The 20,004-nt window shown below is 46.5% G+C and overlaps 2 protein-coding genes across 6 annotated transcripts in view; one reads left to right on the forward strand and one right to left on the reverse strand.

Annotated features, from left to right (window-relative positions):
• Positions 1-20,004, forward strand: part of PFKFB3 (6-phosphofructo-2-kinase/fructose-2,6-biphosphatase 3) — a 243,824-nt gene that overhangs the window by 207,755 nt on the left and 16,065 nt on the right. Inside the window, exon 15 of the transcript XR_010377916.1 lies at positions 19,537-19,601. The gene's annotated coding sequence lies outside the window, so the exon portion shown is untranslated. The remainder of the gene's footprint in view (positions 1-19,536; positions 19,602-20,004) is intronic.
• Positions 1-20,004, reverse strand: part of PRKCQ (protein kinase C theta) — a 131,467-nt gene that overhangs the window by 19,655 nt on the left and 91,808 nt on the right. For all 5 annotated transcript variants that reach the window (XM_031444771.2, XM_064479307.1, XM_064479308.1 and 2 more), the window contains 3 exons: positions 4,446-4,537; positions 2,464-2,526; positions 50-188 (listed from right to left, as the gene is read on the reverse strand). In XM_031444771.2, the coding sequence (XP_031300631.1) occupies positions 50-188; positions 2,464-2,526; positions 4,446-4,537 (294 nt within the window). The remainder of the gene's footprint in view (positions 1-49; positions 189-2,463; positions 2,527-4,445; positions 4,538-20,004) is intronic.

Genomic DNA, 20,004 nt, shown 5'->3' on the forward strand with positions numbered 1-20,004 from the left:
GCCGGCTGGGGGCGTGCCGAGGGGGATGGGCCGGAGCAGCACGGCCTACCTCCGGGGCGATGTAGTCGGGGGTCCCGCAGAAAGTGTTGGTCCTGGCATCTCCTACCATGTTCTCCTTGCACATCCCGAAGTCTGCTATTTTGATGTGTCCGTCTTTGTCTAACAGGATATTGTCCAGTTTCAGGTCTCTGGAAAACAAAGCAAAATCTCACTTGAACAAATAGTTTTGTTAAAATGTAACTGCCACGTGAGGGGTGGTGCGTGTCCCATCGTGGCCTGAAGGGTCTCGAGGGGGTGCTTTGCTGGTCTTCCTCCCTCCTCTCAACCCTGTCCTTCCATCTACAACTCGGCTCGTAGGCTCAACTGCTTCTCCTCCGTCTTTTTCTCCTCGATCAGCATCTCTGCTCTGGACCCACAGTCTTTCTTGGCCCAGGTCTGCTGTCTCTGGGCCTGGCTCTGACAGAGCTCTGTGTCTTCAATGCCCAGTGTGGCACGTGGCCCATCCCCAGAGCTCGGTCAGTATCTCTCATAGGAATGGCAGAGCAGGGATGCTTGCTTTCCCACGCGTGATCTTCTGAGTATTTGAAAAATGACACCAAGGTTTTGCTTGTCTTTTCCTGACCAAGTGGAGGAACTTTATTCCTCATTGGCATGGTTTTCAGCCTCTCCAACACTGTGGCCCCTACCCAGGTCCACTTCCTAATCCACATTCAGCGCAACGTTGGTAGCATTGAGTTTCTGCTACATCAAACTTACTTGCCTCATTTATAGCCACATAAATATGTTCCTAGGAATTTGGCTGAAGTTTGGTTTTGAGGTCATCCTTAGGGAGCCAGATATCCAGAATAATGAACGTAACATCTAATATTAGAATTTATCTCACATGCATTTTATCATTTGATTCTCACAACAGCTCTTTGATCTGGAAATACTCTTGTTTTTCATATTTATTACATGGAAAATAAAGCCTCTTAAAGCTTATGCAGTCTGTCCCAGCTCACACGGTCAGTCAGTGGGCTATGATGCAAATTAAAGCTTTACCCTCTTTTACAATCCCTTAAACCAAGCTCACCCAGTCTTTCGCAGTGAACCAGCCCTGCTATGATATCCAGAGTCCGCTGTGACTGCCAAGGGTACATTGTAGCCAATTCTAAAAATACGTGTTCTCTAGGCTTCAGGCTAACAAGCTGCCTGTCCAGCTCTCAGCCCACCCTCTGAAGTGGGCCAGGTGAGCTGGAGACAAGGTCACTGAAGTGTTGAGAGATCTAAGTCAGAACAGGGAAGGTCCACAGGCCTGCCCTGCAGAGCCGGCCCCACAAGGGGAAGGAAGGGCTGAGGGCAGAGGAATTCGAACTAGAAGAGACACAGGACCCAAAGGCCGGAGTGTTCGCTGCGCCTCACACAGCTCACAGGATGCCAGCAAGGAACTTCAGGGCCCAGGTCACCTGGCGTGGCTCTGGGAAGCACCCGCCTCCCCCGGGGCAGCGCATCAGGCATCAGGTGCGAGGAGGATTCAGTGGAAGCCTTTTTTTCCATTGTGCGGTCAACATAAGCAAAGCTTTTCCGTTTGGAGGAGGCAGAGGGGGAGCCAGAAGATCCCACTTCCAAATGCAAGTCTTACCGCTCAGCTCAGCCGAGCCGATCAGCCCCTCTCTGGGCCTCTGGTGACTTATCTGTGAAGTGGGCACAGTGCCTTCAGGTCATCCTGCCTCTTCCCTTCACGTCAGGTTCTCAGCTGTCCCTCCTCACCGTGGTTACCACGCGGGCCTGCAGCCACCCAGCCAGCACCCTGTCTCTGTTACATGTAACTCTCCCCTTGATCTGCAGTGAGCCGGGAACCAGACAGCTAAGCTTTTGAAGATGTGGACGCTCGGCAGAGGTCAGCTGTGCTTTGAGCAATTAAGGCGGCCGCAGTACAGTAGCTTTCCTCTAAGGGTGTGAGATGATGGTGGACAACGGGTTCCGGACAGACATCTGCTCGTGGAAGAGGGTGTGCGTGGCGTCCTGTGCACTTCGACACGGTGTGGGCACGTGGCTCTCCGCAGGTGTGTCTGAGTGTTCAAGGAGGAACTCCCCCGCTCCCCCCGCCCAAAAGGAGGACATTCAGAAAGCAAATCCGGGCAAGAACAAGAGCTACAAAGGAGACAGAAGAGAGGGAGCAGCGGAGAGACGGCAAAGGGAAAGAGTAATGGAAGGAAATGACGCAGAGGCGAGGGTGAGGGTAAGAGGGTCGGAATAAAGAACAAAACAAGGTCAGAGCTCCACTCCGCCTGAGACTGGAATTTCTCCCTTGGTCGACAGTAGTCACCATCCATGCTGTCACCGTGGGCAGGACGCCTGGGTGTGGAACTTCCTGCCACAAAGGCACACTGACCACCTCGCGTCACTCAAGCACAACGGTTAAATCACCTGGACCGGGGAATCCGGGCGTCCCAGCACCTGTCTCTGAGGAGTAAGATTTACCTGTAGACGATTCCCTTCGAATGAAGGAACTGCAGACCGAGAATGATTTCAGCAGCATAAAACCTGCGGGAAGGAAAAACCAAGGTTTCAACATGAATGTTTAGCAGAAAACCAGACCCCCCCCCATTTTTGTGCAAGCGAGCACTCTGGCTGGGCACCACTCAGCTACACACACGTACGCAGGCAGTTTTGCACACGTGCAGCTTTGCTGAATTAAAAGGAAGACGTTATCCGTCATCCGTTGTACACGTCCAGCTTCAGCCCTGGGAGGATGACACAGCTGGCGTCTTTGGTCCTCCCTGCATCCAGTGCGGACCCTTATATTTTAAAGTATGCTCAAGCTGTCATTTTTTTTGGCTAATAAAACATAAACACTAAATGTAACAATACAATAGGGAAATAATTTTCCCTTTTATCTTAAAGTCTACTTGGAGCCCTTAGACCCATGTGCAGGGCCATTCCACACAGACCTGACTTGTTCAAGGGTAGGAAATGCAGCCTGAGGGGGAGGAGAAAACACAGGCGGACCTCGGCGATGCCGCGTGTCCGGGCGCAGACCACCGCAATAAAGTGAGTCACGGATGTTTTTTGGTTTCCCAGTGCAGATAAAAGTTATGTCAACACTACACTGCAATCTATGAAGTATGCAATTGTCTAAATGTCTAAAAAAAAAAAATAGTACATACCTTAATTTAAAAAATGCTTTATTGCTAACCACCATCTGACAACACAGGGTTGCCACAAACCGTCAACTTGTAAAAAAACAAATAAAAAACCCTTAAGTATTTCTCAAGCGCAAGAAGGTGCCGTGCAATAAAGCGAGGTATGCCTGCATCAGCAGCCGGGAGGTGAAACCTGGCTTCTCCACCTTCAGTGGTGACAGACTCAAAGCAGCTGACCTCCCATCATCACAACTGGGATTAAAGTCAGACCGAAGGGAGAACTTCCCGCAGGTGAGGTCTGCCGGGTCTCAGAAGAATGCAAAGACCCCTCCTGGGAGGCAGTGAGGACAGATACACAGATGTGTCTGTGATGGCCTTCACTCCTCACAGAGCGGGAGGGGACGGCAGATGGAGACAGTCCTTTCTAGCAGGAAGGTGCCCATGATTTGTCTTGCTGCAGAAATCCCATAAAACTGCCTCTGGGCACTTGGCTGATGGCTCCTGGAGCCAACGGGATCAGTGGCATGCTGTCCCCTGGGCTCCACAAAATAGCCGTTTCAGCCCAGGTTTCCGCAGGAGCTGGTGGAACAGCCGAGCGCCCCCCACCCCCGGCCGAGGTCCCTCGGGGGGAGTGAAAGACTGCTGAGCACACAGCCAAGGGGCCAGTGTGCACTGCACTTGTAAGTGTGCCTGGAGGCAGGGTTTTCTGGCTTTTGAATGTCACCAGCGGTTTGATTACTCAGGAAAGAGGGCCCACGGGGGACCGGGCCGTGGGGGTTCTGTAGGACCCAGCTGCTGTCCCACCTCGTAAGCTCCGCCTGCTCGCTTTCGCCTGCGTCTAGCTTGATGCCAAAGAAGGTAAAGATTTAGTCTTGAGAGAGAGGATGTGCCTCTTCCTGTCTCCTAATTCTCCAGCCCCCAAGGCCAAATGCTTTCCGCCTTCACACAGAGCCTCCCATTACGGGTCTCCAGCCCGTGACCCCCTTCGCCACGTGTGTTCCCTCTGACTTCAATTCAAAGGGGAAATACTGCTCCTGGGTTCAGATTCTTTAGAAGCCAGATGAATTGGGGTGGTTCCTTAAGAAACTAAGTAGTTGATTTGAAAACAGACAAATGAAGCAAAACCGGCTTGAGTTTAAGCTTCTCAGGCTGGGAAGACAGTTGCCTCATTTGATGTGTCCCAGGGTCACCTGGCCCCCCGGGGTTTAGGCTCACTGAGCGAGGAAACAGGAAAACGGCCAGGAAAACAGGACCCCAGGAAAACTGTGGGTCCTCAGTGCCCGACGGGGACGGGGGACCCAGCCCTGCGTGGGCTCTTACGTTGCTCTGCAGAGATCGAACTTGTGGCAGCTCTGGATGTGGTACATCAGGTCTCCCCCGTTGAGGTACTCCATCACGAAGAAGAGGTTCTCCTGGGGAAAAACACAGCAACCCCAACTTTTAGCTTCTTTAAAAAAAGAAAAAGAAAGCAAGGATTACTTTTTCAACAGATTCGTTATTTCAGAGGATCCAATTCTGATTTGAAATCCCTTACAAAAAGGCTGCCAACAGTACAGAAGTTCCTTAACAAACGAAAACAGATTTACCATATGATTCAGCAATCCCACTCCTGGGCATCTATCTGGAGAAAACTCAAATTTGAAAAGACACATTCACCCCAGCATTCACAGCAGCACTGTTTACAACAGGCAAGACATGGAAACAACCTAAATGTCCATCCACAGATGACTGGATAAAGAAGATGTGGCATATATATATATATATACACACACACACATATACATATACATACACACACACACACACACACACACGTACACAATGGGGTATTACTCAGCCATAAAAGAGAATGAAAGCATGCCATCTGCAGCAACCTGGGTGGACCTAGAGATGATCATACTAAGTGAAGTAAGTCAGAGAAAGACAAATATCATATGATTTTTTTTTGTGGCATCTAAACAAATGATACAAATAAACTTAATTATAAAACAGAAACAGACTCACAGACATAGAAAACAAACTTACGGTCACCAAAGGGGAAAGGGGGTGGGGGAGGGATAAATTAGGAGTTTGGGATTAGCAGACACACACTACTGTATATAAAATAGATAAACAACAAGGCCCTACTGTGTCGCACAGGGAACTAGACTCAATATCCTATAATAAACCGTAATGGAAAAGAATATGAAAAGGAATATGTACATAACTGAATGACTGCTGTACACCAGAAACAAAGACAACATTGCACACCAACTAGACGTCAATAAAAAAACAGACTGGCAAGAGAACTTAGCTATCTGTAGCATTCTGAACGCCAAGGAGCCCGGGGAGCCTGGGAGCGGTGTGTGACACGCTTGCTAGGATGCTATGATTCGGCAGGTGGGGCAGAGCACGTGGAAGGGACCAACTGGACTCGCCCACCAGACAGTGCAAGGGTGTCGGGCACCTGCTGGGTGTTAACTGTATACGTACGACATTGACAGTGCAGAGGACAGTGCACAGAGCACATGTCGGGGGCTCTGACTCCAGGGACCTTGAAGGCACTGAGCCCTGCGGCCCTTGGCAGCAGTCGGGAACACACTCTACCAGAGTGCGGGTGGGGCGCCCGTGCCTGCCCCACCCACCAAAGATGAGACGCAGCCCTGCCTTCAGGGAGCCCACAGTCAGGTCTAGTCTGCCTTCTCGCCAGCCCCGATGTCACCTGTTGCCAGCCACAGCTTAGAGCCAGCATGTCTCTCCAGGCAGGACACCATGCGTGTTACTGGAGCCAGGGCCCCTGGATGGCAGCCGTCGGAAGCAAGGCTGAGTGGCCTTCAGGTTGTGGTCAGCGTCTCAGAGGTGGTGACTTCCTGGGAGCCCGAGCTCCTCCACTAGGTGGGACCATGTGTCCTCAGTGAGGACACCTAGGAGCTGTGAGCACCCCGATTTCGAGAGTCCTCAGGAACCACAGAATGAGTCATCTGTTCAGTGTGGAGAAGGTTGGCGTGTCTGTGCATGAATTTGCACCTGAAAACCTCACCTGGGTGACTTTTTAACAGAATTAACCTTTAAGTTTTGATGTGAGGCTAACCGAGAGGCCCTGGGGCATACGAGGTGATGGTGGGAACTGTCTTCTGGCCCGACAGTGACACACACTGCCCGCCCTTGGCACTGAGGCCGGGTCTCCCCAGAACTGGGAAACCAAGTACTGGGGCAAGTCTCTCAACTGGTGAAGGTAAATGTCCTGCTTTCCCCAAAGTGGATCTTGGATCTAAGTCACTGGAGCCCACCCTTCCTCTGGAGGAAAGGCCAAAACTCTCCGCTGGCATAAACCCCAACTTAACATGGATATTTCTGGTGTAATTTGAGGTCAGCCCCTTGCCCCGTGGGCACACGCTGCTTCCTCGTTAACACACCTCACGAGCTCTTGTTCTCATGATTCAGTAGGAACAGCTTCTCACCTTCGCCGTTTTACCCCAAACTGTGACGGCCTGTCCTCACAGCCGTGGCATCTCCTGAGTGCTCAGGAGAATGAAAGGTGAGAAAGTGTCAAGTAAGACGGTTTATCACAGCTCTCAGAGGGGAGGGTCCTTTTAAGCGTGAGGATGCTTACTAACTCCTATAAGGGCTGACATTTCGGAACTTGCAGATGCTCAGTTTGGACTTGGAGAAAGTCAGGGAAGGTGACTCCAGGGAGAAGGGTAACCCTAACCTCTGCAGTGGTCCCGTCAGTTCCCGTGTCTAAATCAGACTCTGCACCTAGTGGGGCTGGACTGTGCAGTGGATGAGAACATAAGAAAGCACAGGGTGGGGCCAATGCTTGCTACCATGGGCATCCCCAAAGGACCGCGCTGCCGCGGGACTGGAGATTACACAGCAGTGGGATGTACAGCGTGTTAGGTGCCACACTTAATTCTTCTTTTTTTTATTTAGAAACAAAACATTTATTTAGAAACAAAATATTTAGAAATCCAAACATAAACATCTGGATTTTGGCCTTCTCTTGAAACTTCGGAAGCCTTTGCAACTCAAATATTCTCTGATGGCAACAAACGGCTGGAGGGCGTGATGGCTGCCCCTTCAGAAGCCCGAGCTGTCCCGGCATCTTGGTCTAGTCCCTTTCACTAGTTTTTATGATCTGTTTGGTCCCTGAAGGCCACTTGTTTTCTGTGGGGAGAGTAGGGTGGGGAGTGACTGAGTCGATGGTGGCGATGGTGTCTGAGTTGATTTTTTTCTTTGTTTTCCTTTATTTATGTATTTATTTTACAATATTTTTAAAATTGAAGTATAGTTGGTGTACAACATTATATGTTACAGGTATATAATATAGTGACCCACAATTTTAAAACTAAAAAATTTTTTCCATTTATAGTTATTGTAAAATATTGGCTCTAGTCCCTGTGTTGCACAGCACATCCTTGTAGCTTATTTTGTACCTGACACTTGGTACCTCTTCCTCCTCCACTTCCGTCTTGCCCCTCCCCCTGCCCCAGTGGTCACTAGTTCCTTCTCTACATCTGAGTCTGTTTCTTTTCTGTTACATTCACTAGTCTGACAGCACACGTAAGTGATAAATTACAGCATTTGTCTCTCTCTGACTTCTTTCACTCAGCATGATGCCATCCAAGGCCATCCTTGCTGTGCACCAGAAACTAATAAACATGTACAATCAACTGCACTTCAGTTAAAAAGCAAACGGACAACCCGTTTAAAATATGGGCAGAAGAAGTGGACATTTTTCCAAAAGAGGAAATGCAGATGGATGCCACGCTTAATTCTACTACAAGATGTTATGGCTCCACAATCTTTCAAAAGTCTGTTCCAGTTCTCATGTTTGTATTAATCCAGGGGCACTGAAAAAAGCCGTTTGATTGTCTTTGGTTATTTACGGTGGAATTCTGCTTCAGTGTAAGCCTTTGGTTTGGGTGAATACCAGTGAAAATGTGGGCTTCTTAAGGGGGAGGAGGGCAGTCCACGCCTGGAGGTCCCGCTTGGGCAGGCAGGATGGGGAACCCACTATCCCTGTGGTGAGTGGGTGTTGTTCTGAGGATCCCTGCCCACTTTGAGGGGGTTCCAATAGCTGTTTGGAAGTCTTGAGACTCCATTCCTCCAGGGAACGGCTGGGTCCACTCTGGGCCCAGTGAGATGGCTCTGTGATGAAATCACCATAAACGTCTGCACACATAAACCGGGCAGCCCTGGGATCTGGGTTTTGAGGATCACATTTTGAAGGATGGATAAACCTTTTACAAGTTGAATCCCAAACCCCAGTCTTAAAAAGTAAACCTATAATAGACTCAAACTTTCCTACATGGATGGGGAAAAAAAAAGCCGAAGGAACCCTGCAGGGACGACCAAGGGCGTCAGAAAGAAAGACCCTCTGGATCGGGTCTGGAAGAACCACACCCAGAAGGGTGAGACTCAAGGCAACCGTTAGGACCACAGGCTTTGCCCTTACGCAGACCCGAGTTCCGGGTTCCTCTGTGCAGTTGAATCCTCCACTTGTAAAATCGTAGGAGTAACAGTCCTGCTTCATAGGTTTGTCACGAGCATTCAGTGGGGTGATGTATGCAGAAGGCGTGCTTAGGGCTGGCCCTCAGCACACACTGCATGACCGGTCACGGTTGTCATGATAGGAGACAATGGAAAAGCCAGTCAGAAAGAAACAGATCCCAACAGAACGAAACACATGGAGAGAGACTCCAGGTTCATAAACAGGAAGACAGTATTATATTGCCAAGATGTCAGTTCTGCCAAGCTTGACCTACAGATTCAGCACATGCCAACCCAAACCCCAGTGAGTTACTTGGTGGGGATCTGCAAACTGATTCTGAAGTTTACCCGGCGCAGAGGCAAAAGATTCAGGGTAGGTCGCAAAATTTTGAAGAACAAAGCTGAAGGACTGACACTGTCAGACTTCAAGACTAACTATAAATCTACAGCAGTCAAGACACTAGTGGCACCGGTCGAAGAGAAGACCGCGAGACCAATGGAACAGAAAAGCCCAGAATCAGACCCATGTAAAATATCATCGCCTGAGCTTCGCCAAAGGAGCAAACGCACTACAAAGTCTGTTTAAGAAATGGTGCTGGACACCCTGTGTTTTATAGCATTTCCACATTTTAAAATTTTCATTTGCATAATGTCAGAAAAACAAACAACCCTCCCCCGCCTGCTCCCTGCCCGGCAGGTACTTCTCAGAGAAAAGAACGGCACTGTCCTGTGGCTCTCAGACAACGCGGAACGCGGGGAGTCAGATCTCCAACGAGTTACTCTCCTCTAGTGTCCTTTTTTGTTTTATATATTTATCTTTTATTGAAGTCGAGTCAGTTTACAGTGTTGTGTCAATTTCTGGTGTACAGCACAGTGCTTCGGCCATAAAGGAACAGACATATATTCATTTTCATATTCTTTTTAATCATAAGTTACTACAAGATGTTGAATATAGTTCCCTGCGCTCTACAGTAGAAACTTGTAGACTCACAGCCATAGAAAACAAACTTAGGGTCCCAGCGGGGGAAGGGTGGGAAGGGATACATTGGGAGTTGGAGATTTGCAAATGCTGACAACTGTATATAAAGTAGATAAACAACTGTGTCGTCACTCTGTTCCAATCAGAGCTGAGAGAAAGGCAAACAGGCGAGCGAGGGGAGTGTGGCTTGTGAGCCACGTCACCAGGATGCAGACCTCTCTTTATGCTGGTGACACATTAACTGATGCAAATGACTCTTCCACGGGAGTAAGCGTCGAAGCTGTAATGCTGCTGGGGGATGGGGGTGCTCCCTGGACTTTGTAGACTTTGTCCACGTTCTCATTTCCATGTGCTGCTGAGTAGCTATGTGACCAGGTGAATCCCACCCTCCCTGGGCCTCAGCCTCCGACAAATGAGAAGGATGGGTGGTGAGGCCCTGGACGAAATTCCCCTTTCCTAGCCTAAAGACGCCCTGATTTTTGTCACCATACGTTTCATTTCTTTTCCTTTTTCTTGGGGGAAGGTAGGAAATGAACACACTATGGTCATGGAGTGCATTACAAGACCCACGTGGCGCTTCCCAGATGATAAAATTCATATCTGTAAGAGGACGCTGTAGCATACAAGATTCTTAAGAGAAATCTTTGTCCAGAAATGATGCATATTTGAAGTAAAACGAAAGGAACACAGACGAGCCTTCCCTTTGAAAGTTCCTCCAAGGAGGTGCGCGTTACGGCTGGGTTCATGCGGGCCCACTGTGACACCCCGAAGAAGGTCACAAAACAGAGGTCGGGGGCTCCGTCCTGCTTAAGCTGGTTATTCTAATCGGGCTCTGTGTCTCGAGGTACCTAACTGCTTTATTATTTATTTATTTTTTTCTTTATATATATATTTTTTATTAAAGTACAGTCAGTTTACAATGTTGTGTCGATTTCTGGGGTACCTAACTGCTTTAGTGTCTAAACCCCACCACGGACAAGGGCTGACGAGCAGAGTGGGCTAGGACAGAAGGTGGCTTCGCACCGCGCTGAGGGGGCGGGCGTGGCGGGGGCGCGACTTTCCCACTGGGCTTTGTGATCTGTTTCTGAATCAGTCGTGTGCTCCGCTCTTTTAGAACTCAAGCAGGCATACTCAGAAGAAGAGTATGAATTATTTCTGATTTCAGAAAAGAGTCCAAACAAAGGATCAGAACTCAGTAGCCTCTAGGATATGTCCCCTAGTCTAAGGATTTGGCGAGTAAGATTTTTGCTTTGCCTACTTAGGCGGCAAAACCATAGCATTTTGACCAGTCGCTCCATGGAAAAGTGAATGTATAATAGGAAGGTGGCCTGCCTTAGGGTGTTTCGTCCTGCAGGGAAATGGCTAAGGTTCTTAATAACGAGACAGCAAAACACTGGGCCTATTTCCATCCTGTCAGTGAGATCAGTTTTAGCTGCGGTTGGGTAGTACAATGGTCAGGGCCACTGGAAGAAGTGATTCTCTGAACCACGGGGAGACCCTCTCACTAACAAAGCAATTGATAGCACCTCTCAATAGCATTTCCCTCTCAGCTCTCCAGTTTGCAGATACACTCACAGCATGCGCTGTTCTGCACGTGAGGCCCGTGAAAACAAGAGTCAGTTAAGTATTGCTTTGCTGGGATTTTCTGACAACTGAAGACAATAATCAATGCCGATATTCTATAGACAGACGGGGAGTCAAAGCTCTGTGGCTCTTTTTTCTTTAAAAAGGTATTTACTCTTGCAAAATCATTTAAATATATGTATTGAGTACTTTGAAAAATTCAAAGTAGCAAAGGATTCTGTGTGTGCATGTGAACAAAGCACTGTATTTCCCAGAGCTACAAATATCTTTTCACCACTTGCGCTATGGGCTGTGTATTTTCTCCTTTTATATACTTGAAAACTACGAGAGATAACTTTAGGGGACCTCTAACATCTAAATTCCTTCGTATTTATTTCCTTTGTGAAATATCTCTGTAAAATGTGGCTGTAAAGGTGATTTATACTGGTAAAAAGGAGGAAGGTGGGGTACAAGCAGTATACAGGAATAAAAAGATTTAGATTGCGTATCTAAGAACTGGAAAAGTCATTTTTTCAGACAATAGATGTAATGTACTAATCTCAGTGGTCAAGGCCGAATCCTTTCAATCATTCTGGTCTAAATTTAACAAAGACACTGCGTTTGAATCTTGACCTTTGTAGGTGCTTCACACTATACTGATGCCCTGAGTCTGAGCTCGTGTCGGGGTGGAGGTGAGTCCCCTTCCGAGTGTGGACCACCCCCGCGGGGGTGCACACCTTGGCTTCGATTTACTGCCCCCCCAAAAGCACGGTTTTCATTTGGAATTACCAACTGTGAGAGCTGCTTTCTTGACAGCTCTGTGGTGGGGAGGTGGTGGAGGGGCACCTGTGTCGAGGAAGCACACAGAGCTGGGGTCAGGACTGCCCAAGCCAGGAGCTGACAGAGCCAGCGAGCCCCCAGGTGGGGTGGAGCTTGCATCCGGGCGGCACACCTGCCGGGCACCTGGAGGTCGGGCTCACCCAAACTTCCTGCTTTTTTTTTTTTTGGAGGATGGTAGGTAGTTAGGTTTATCTATTTATTTAAAACAATGTTTTCTAAATGGAGGTACTAGGGATTGAACCCAGGACCCTGTGCACGCTAAGCATGGGCTCTACTACTGAGCTATACGCTCCTGGCCACAAACCTGCTTTTACATGCACACACCACGTGATGCTCAATTTCTTAGGTAAGCTTGTAATTTAGAAGGCTGGGGCCACCCTGAATCTGGAGCACTTTATTCCTTACTGAGCTCTAAGTTAAAACATCCTAGAAAATAGGTTTATTTCCCTTTTCATAACAAAAAAAGCCCTCAAAAAGCAAACCTAACAGATAATCATATATGTACTTTCTATACCTAGAGTGTGTATGTGTGGTGGGGGGGGAGGGGGGAATGGCTCTCTGCAGACCAGCAAACGCATTCACTAGGGTCTGCTTATATTTCTCCTGTAACTTCCGTTAGTGACACTCCCTGCTTTCAATACATTTATTCGTATGTGTCAGAAGTAACGTGAGTTTCTAGAGGTTTGTACCCGGACCAGGAACGTGGGCTCCGTTGGTATTTTCTGGCTTTATTGTCCCACAGGGTCGCCCGGCATTAACTAACAAATTATTTTCTTTCATCACAGAAGTACAAACAGGGATCCACGTCATGAATTTAAAAATTGTTTTTCCTGATGTACCTGGGTCTCTACTGAGAGGCAATAGAGCTGTCAGGCCGGTGGACTTGGCCACCAAACTGGAGCGTGAATCCTGGCTGCCCTGCTCAACAGTTGTTTGACTTTTGGTGCCTTTGACCTCTGTAGGGGCCACCTCAGTTTCCTTGTCTGTAAAATGGGAACAATTATACTGTCTACTTCAGAAAGTTGCTGTGAGGGTCAGATAAGCTGAAATAGGTAACGAGCCTAGAATGTGGACTAACACGTGGTAAATGCTTATAAGTGCCAGCTGTTACGATGCTTGTGTTATTACAGACGATACATATGCACATGTGTGTAGAGAAATTTATGTGCATAAGAACAGAAGGGTCTCTAGAACAGACTGAGTTATAACATAAAAGGCAAGTTTTAAGGAATGTGGTTTTGATGTGAAAATGACCTACTCTGCTGAAGATTTTAAAGTTACTAAATTATCACTGCTACAAAGAGAAAAGAGATGCAAAAAACAAGATGAAGGGAAATACTAAAAAAATCCTACCTCTGGGTGCCTTTGAATGACTGAACCAGGAACAACTCTCTCCTTTTTATAATGCTTTTAGCGTATTTTCCAACTTTTGAAGTACGTTTTGGTATAATTTTATAATTAGGCAGAATATTAATGAATTTTCCTTAAGAATTGTGAGGAGTTTTCTGTCACCTGACATTTATGTGGTACAGATTCTCAGCATTTGCCATGGGGGTCTGCAGCCTGGCATGGAAATCTAGATGCAGTGTTTGATGTAAAGTAAGATGCTCTATTTTTTTTTTTTTTTTTTTTTTAGCTCACCTAAGTTGAAGCTGGCAGGCTGAAGCGTTATGATGAAAGCATGACCAGGCTCAGGGGAGTAGAGTCAAAAATAAAAATACTTTAAAATCACTTTTAATCAAAGTAATACAAATGGAGTCACTCCTTCAAAAAAGAATATAAGAAAAAGATCGAAAAAGGGAAGTGTCAGTAAAATTTTGTATTTACAATATGAAAGAAAAATGATTAAATATAAGACTAAGGTGATAGATTTAGCAAAATCAGTAGTGTAATTCTCAGAGGACTGTTTGCATACACAAATGTTCTTCAGAGAAACTAAAAGCCTCAGGGCTGTCAAAATATATCAATATTTAAAACATAAGATCATTCTTTAAGGGGACATTTTGTGAATAATCTAGAATTATTAAAGGGAAATGTAAAGAGAACTCAGTCATTTTAATATGATCTAGCTTCTGCCCTGCTTTCTCCTTAGAATGATGACATTTGCTTTTAATAAGAGAATGAAAATAAAGAACATGGAAAAAAGAATAATTACAGTCATTTTTCTAGGTCTTTTTCCTCCAAAGACTAGTAAAGTAATGTAATAAATTTTATACAAGAGAAGACTTGCGTATCTGAAGAAATACAATCAGAATAAAACTATTTATTGCAAAATGACCAAGTATACCAGCAGCCTTTTCAGAGCATCACGTGCTAAGCATACATAATAAACGCTGTGACACCGAAGATCACAGTGTAACAGTATGGAAACTGGAGCGCAGACTTCAAGCCAACTGTGGGATCTGTCCTGTTGTAGCCAGTGGAAAGTGCTGGAAAGTGTGCCCTGCAGAATTCAGGGGAGCTGGTCCATATCTAAAATTAAGTGAAATAATCCACATCAAGTATTTAGTCCTGTGCCTGACACAGAGTAAGAACTCTTGACATATTCACCTTTATTATGTGTATTGGTATTATTTTGTTACAACAAAATGTGTTCTATATTCCTATATGTTCTCTATCTATATATGAAAATTATACATATATACACACACATATACACACATACATACATATACATATGTATATAAAATCTTCTGCAAAACACCTTCATAATGACCAGGAAGGTCAATGATGAATTTAGAATTCTTCCAAATCTCGCACCAGTTAAGTGGCTACGTGGGGAAAGCACCCTGCACCCGCCCCCCTCTAGCCCCTAGCCTCCAGTTTCCCACAACAGACCCTAGGGAGATACACACAGGCTTCGAGCACGGATTAGGAGTGGGGTTGAGTGGAGCCTGGTCCCTTGCTCCATGGGGAAATGTGTGGTTAGAGGAAGGCCCAAGGGCGGCTTGCCTGGTTCTAAGGTTCAGGACATGCAATGGGTAATTCTCCAGTTGAGCTGAGCTGGATTTGGTGCTTAGGTACCTTGAAATCTCAACCCTGCTAGCAGTTCTGGACTGACAGTGTGATCTAGAAGAAAGACTAGAGCGTGATCAGAGGGGCTGACTGTTGTTGGATCTCAGTCACCTTAGCTGCAAAATGAGAGGATCTGACCTGATAATATCTCTCCAACCCATTCCTACTCTTAAGAGTTTCAGATAGTCTGTCATGACAAGAGGAAAAAATGAGTATGACAAATCAAACTAGTAACCAATCAAATAGGCAACCAAGAGGCCCCTCAACAGGTGAGGGCTAAGTAAACTGGTCCATCCAGACAATGGAATATTATTTGGTAATAAAAAGAGATGAGGTACGAAGCCATGGAAAGACATGGAGGAATCCTAAACGCATGTTGCCTGGTCAAAGAAGCCAACAGAAAGGCTATTCTCTGTATGATTTCTATCTGGCATGGAAAAGCCAAAACTGGAGACAGAAAAGAGATCCGTGATTGCCAGGGGCTGGGGGTGGGGGTGAGAAGAAGAGGTGGCACACACAGGATTTTCAGGACAGTGAAACTATTTTGTTATGACACCATAATGGTGGATGTGAGTCATCCATTTGTCAAAACCCTTAGAATGTTCCATAGAAACCCTAATATAAACTATGGACTGTAGGTAATAACAGTGTATAAATGTAATGCCTCGGTGGCAGCAGGCAGACTGCACTAAAGGAAGACGCTAAAAATCGGGGGGCTGTGAGGGGTGGCGCCCCGAAGGGGAACTAGGGGAAGTCTCACACTTCCCACCCAGTTTTTCTGTATCCCTAAATCTGCTCTAGAAAAGTCAATTAATTTAAAAACTAGTAGCTACAGACGAGCCAATGCATTAAAAACAACGCGAATGTGTAGATTAGAAGAAAACATCCTTCAGATTTCTATTCATATGGAATTCTTAAAAATATTAATAAAATAATGACTAAAGAGGATGGAGACTACCCAGTTCTACCAAATGCTTGTAATGTTTTTTCTCCCTGTGAAGGTGGATTCACACCAAGGAGGCGGCATTGCGCCTCCTACTTAAAACCTGGAAGGCATGACTTCTAAAAGCACATCTTTGTTTTGGTTGCTAGCATCCATTTAGTCAAAACATTTGTAACTACTTTTCTAGAAATAGTTTTCTTTTTTTTTTTAATCGAGTTCCTTGGAGAATTACTGTTTATATAACGTATTAAAGAACTAGGATTTAAGAGCTCATTCAAGTTCTGGGTAAATGCAAATCATTACAAGATGAGGGTGGAAGTTACGTAAGTTTTATTTTTTTTTAAAGCTTTTATTGTTTTTTAAAAATTTTATTTATTAAGAAAAATTTCCATTCTTTTTACATGCTCTGCACACGTCTCTCAATCTTGATTTTTTTTTCCTGAACCTTTATTTTTTAAATTTATTTTATTTTTGGAGGTAATTAGGTTCACTTATTTATTTTGGGGGTAGGTCCTGGGTTCAGTCCCCAGGACCTTGTGCATGCTTAGCATGCACTCTATCTCTTGAGCTGTACCCTCCCCGCTACGGAGTAAGTCTTATTTCAACTTACTTGTCTTGAAGACCTTTCTCACCTTGCCAGTGTCCATCCCTGGGGAATTTCCATCACAGAGACACACACAGACACACACACACACAGCCCCACCCAAACAGCCCCCCTACCCCCAATGGATGGCCCTTGGATGGTCCCTCCCCATCTGTGCTTCTGTGTCTCACTCCATCTTTGCTGAGCCCCCGCTGCTGACATATCGGCCCCTTCTTCTGTCTCCAGGTTCTCCGTCCCGCTCCCATCCCGCTGCCTTGCAGCTGGGGCGGCTTCCTGCTGCACTGTGGTGATGACAGTCGTGGTGAGCCCTCTCAGATTCCCTCCTCTGCTGACTTAAGTCTCTCTCCTGCCTCCTCCTCACACGTCCTCTCTCAGAAGTGACCCGTCTCCTTGTGAGGGTCTTCTGTACCCTTCATCCTAACCCCATGCTCTTCCAGAATCTTCTCCACAAATTCTTCCCTTTGGTCTCTGGCATTCTCCAGTACCTGTAACCCCTGAACCCTGTAATCAAAACAAGCTTCCATCTTCGGAAACACACTTTCTGAAAGACTGTGTCACCACTGGATCTGCCCACCTGCCACCCGCTCCTTGAGACCCTGTAACCTGACGTACGCCCTCAGCCTCCCTGTAGGATGCTTCTATTCCTACTAAATGACACAGTCAACAGGTGACCTCCTACGTGGATGGACCTGGAGACTGTCACACTGAGTCAGCCCGACAGAGAAAGACAACTATCATATGGTATCACTCATATGTGGAATCTAAAAAATTATACAAATGAACTTATTTACAAAACAGAAACAGACACAGAAAACAAAACTACGGTTACCAAAGGGGAAAGGCTGGGGGTGGGGTGTGGGGGGAGACAAATTAAGAGTTTGTGATTAGCAGATACACACTGCTACACATAAAACAGATAAACAACATGGTCCTACTGTACAGCACAGGGAACTATATTCAATAGATTCTAATAACCTATCATGGAAAAGGATCTGAAAAGGAAGATTTATGTATGTATATAAAACTACACCAGTAACTAACACAACATTGGAGATCAACTATACTTTGATAAAACAGTAAAAAAGAAAACTGCTAAAGTACTTAAGTAAACAGACTTATCAGTTACTTACAAACAGGGACGACACAAAAAGTTAATTCTCGTCTGAGATCATGGATACGTGTTTTTGAGGATGTGGTTTATGTGGTTCTTTTTTTCCCTGCTGAGGCTGCGATGACCGTTAGCAGTCCTAACTCCGCTGGAGGGTGGCTGGATTAAAGTGCTTTTGAGAGCTTCAGTCGAGGCGGTTTCTGAATAAAACACTGGGCATTATAACCTTCCGGCGATCTGGGGTGGGTTTCACCCTCAAATGGGTAGTGGGAATATCAGAATGACATACTTTTCGAAAACCTGCCGCGCCAAAGGAGTTTTTCTTCTATTTCAAATGATAACTTGCAGTTCACCTGGCGCATTCTCCACAAAGGATTTAGACTTGTCGGCAAATGCTTTTTTTTTTTTTATAAATGTTACCGTTTTTTAGGCAAAAAAGGGTCACCCTAGGTTACAAAGGAATGTGAGGTGGCTTGCTGAAAGTTACACGAAGCGTCAGGCATCAACTCGCGCTCTGAAATCATAGCTGGGACCGTGGGGAGGCTGGCCCGGAAGTTAAGCTTCGCGTGTTCTAGAAACGGAAAGTGAAACTCAGCCTTCTTTGTCATGAAAGAGAAATTTCGAAGTCATACTGACAAAGGGTCGCCTGGTTCAGACCGGTGTGCGGGAGTCAGGGCAGCGCGGTGAATACATGAAGCGGCACCCACGCCCTAACACCTGGGGGGGGGGTCTGTGCGGCGGGGCGGGGGGAGTCTGGGCGGGGGGGGCTTCTCCCACACGCAGGGGGCAGGGGCCTGCAGACGTGCTCCTACGATCTAGAATGTCATGGCGGTGTGAAACTGTAACGCTTCTTAAATGAATACAAGATGGGCCTTTCAGGATTCAAAGACACAGATGAAGGCAGACTTTAGTTTACTTTTCATTTCTAAAGAAAAAGTATTCCCTTAAAAAAAAACAAAACACAGGCATAGAAAACAAATTTGTGGTTACCGAAGGGGAAGGGTTGGGGGAATAAATTAGGAGTTGGGGATTAGCTACTCCTAAGATACAAACTACTGTGTACAGAACAGATAAACCACAGGGTCCTACTGTGTAGCACAGAGAACTATATTCAACAGCTTGTAACAACCTATAATGAAAAAGAATCTGAAAGAATATATACACGTATAACTGAATCACTATGCTGCACACCTGAAACGAACACATTGTACGCCAACTATACTTCAAAAAAATTTTTTTTAAAGCCTGAAGATAATAAAGCTATAGCTCCAGAACATAAGAGAATGGATGCACCTCCAGGTTTCACAGCCAGAAATTGTGTGTATGACGTGTAAGGCATAGAAGGGACAAAACCATTACTTAAATGTCTTACTCTGCTGCCCAGATAATAAATCAGAAGTTAACTGCAAAGAATGCATACAGCTATAATAACAGTAAAATTAAAATATTACTCAAAACAAAACAAAAAAGGGTTCTCACCGTGTTAGATGCAGCTTTTCTATTTTTTTTTAAAAAAGGAGACAATAGCCTCAAAATGAAGTTACTGGTGCTAAGCCCATCTCCCCACACTGAGACTTAAAACGTAACCTGTTTGCAGTTCCAAGCTCCGCCCCCGGGATGTAAGCTTACCCGGTCAGTCTGCAACTTCCGGGTTAGCGCTAGTGAGGTAACCCGCCGGATGGACCCCTCGCTCCCCTAGAGGAAGGGGACCTTGCCTGAAACCAGCTGCTCTTTCCTTCTCCCTCCCCGCTTGTCCCTGTCAGGGTCTTCCGTCCCACACAGCCCCTGGCTCCTTTCTAAACAGACAGCGTGACGCCCAGTCCATGAATCACTGAATAAAGCCAGCTAGAGCTTTCATTTACACAGCTGAACTTTGTGTTTTAACAGACTTGGTGATGGCGACCGGATCTGAAGGAAACTTCTGGCAGCTCTGCGGACCACAGGAGACACAGGTGAGAGCTCTTGGACTGCATCCTTCCCGGCCTTGCCGAGGGCTGTGGGTAAGTCCCCCTCGGTTCTGGGCGCCGGTCTTGGCCCTGAGTATGGATCTAACTGAACTGGCTTTCCAGCCTCCCTCTTGATTGGAACCCCTGGTTCCACACTGGGAACTGCTTAGTCTGCAGTCCCCCATCTGTTTGGGATCCTTCCCCAGATTCCGTGTTGGGAGCTGCTGGTGGCCGCCGCGGCCCCCCGTTTGTCTGGAACCAGGCCGCAGCGCCGTTCTGAGGGGTGTGCTGGTTCGGCCCCTTCCCCAGTCTCCGGGTCCACGTGGGGAATCGGTGGTGCCGCGCGAGGCCTTTGTCTTGGCCAGGCTGCGGTGACACCGTTTGGCTACTGCTGGTGTGTTAAGGCGCA

The sequence above is a fragment of the Camelus dromedarius genome, chromosome 26, assembly GCF_036321535.1.
Source record: "Camelus dromedarius isolate mCamDro1 chromosome 26, mCamDro1.pat, whole genome shotgun sequence".
Lineage (NCBI taxonomy): Eukaryota > Metazoa > Chordata > Mammalia > Artiodactyla > Camelidae > Camelus > Camelus dromedarius.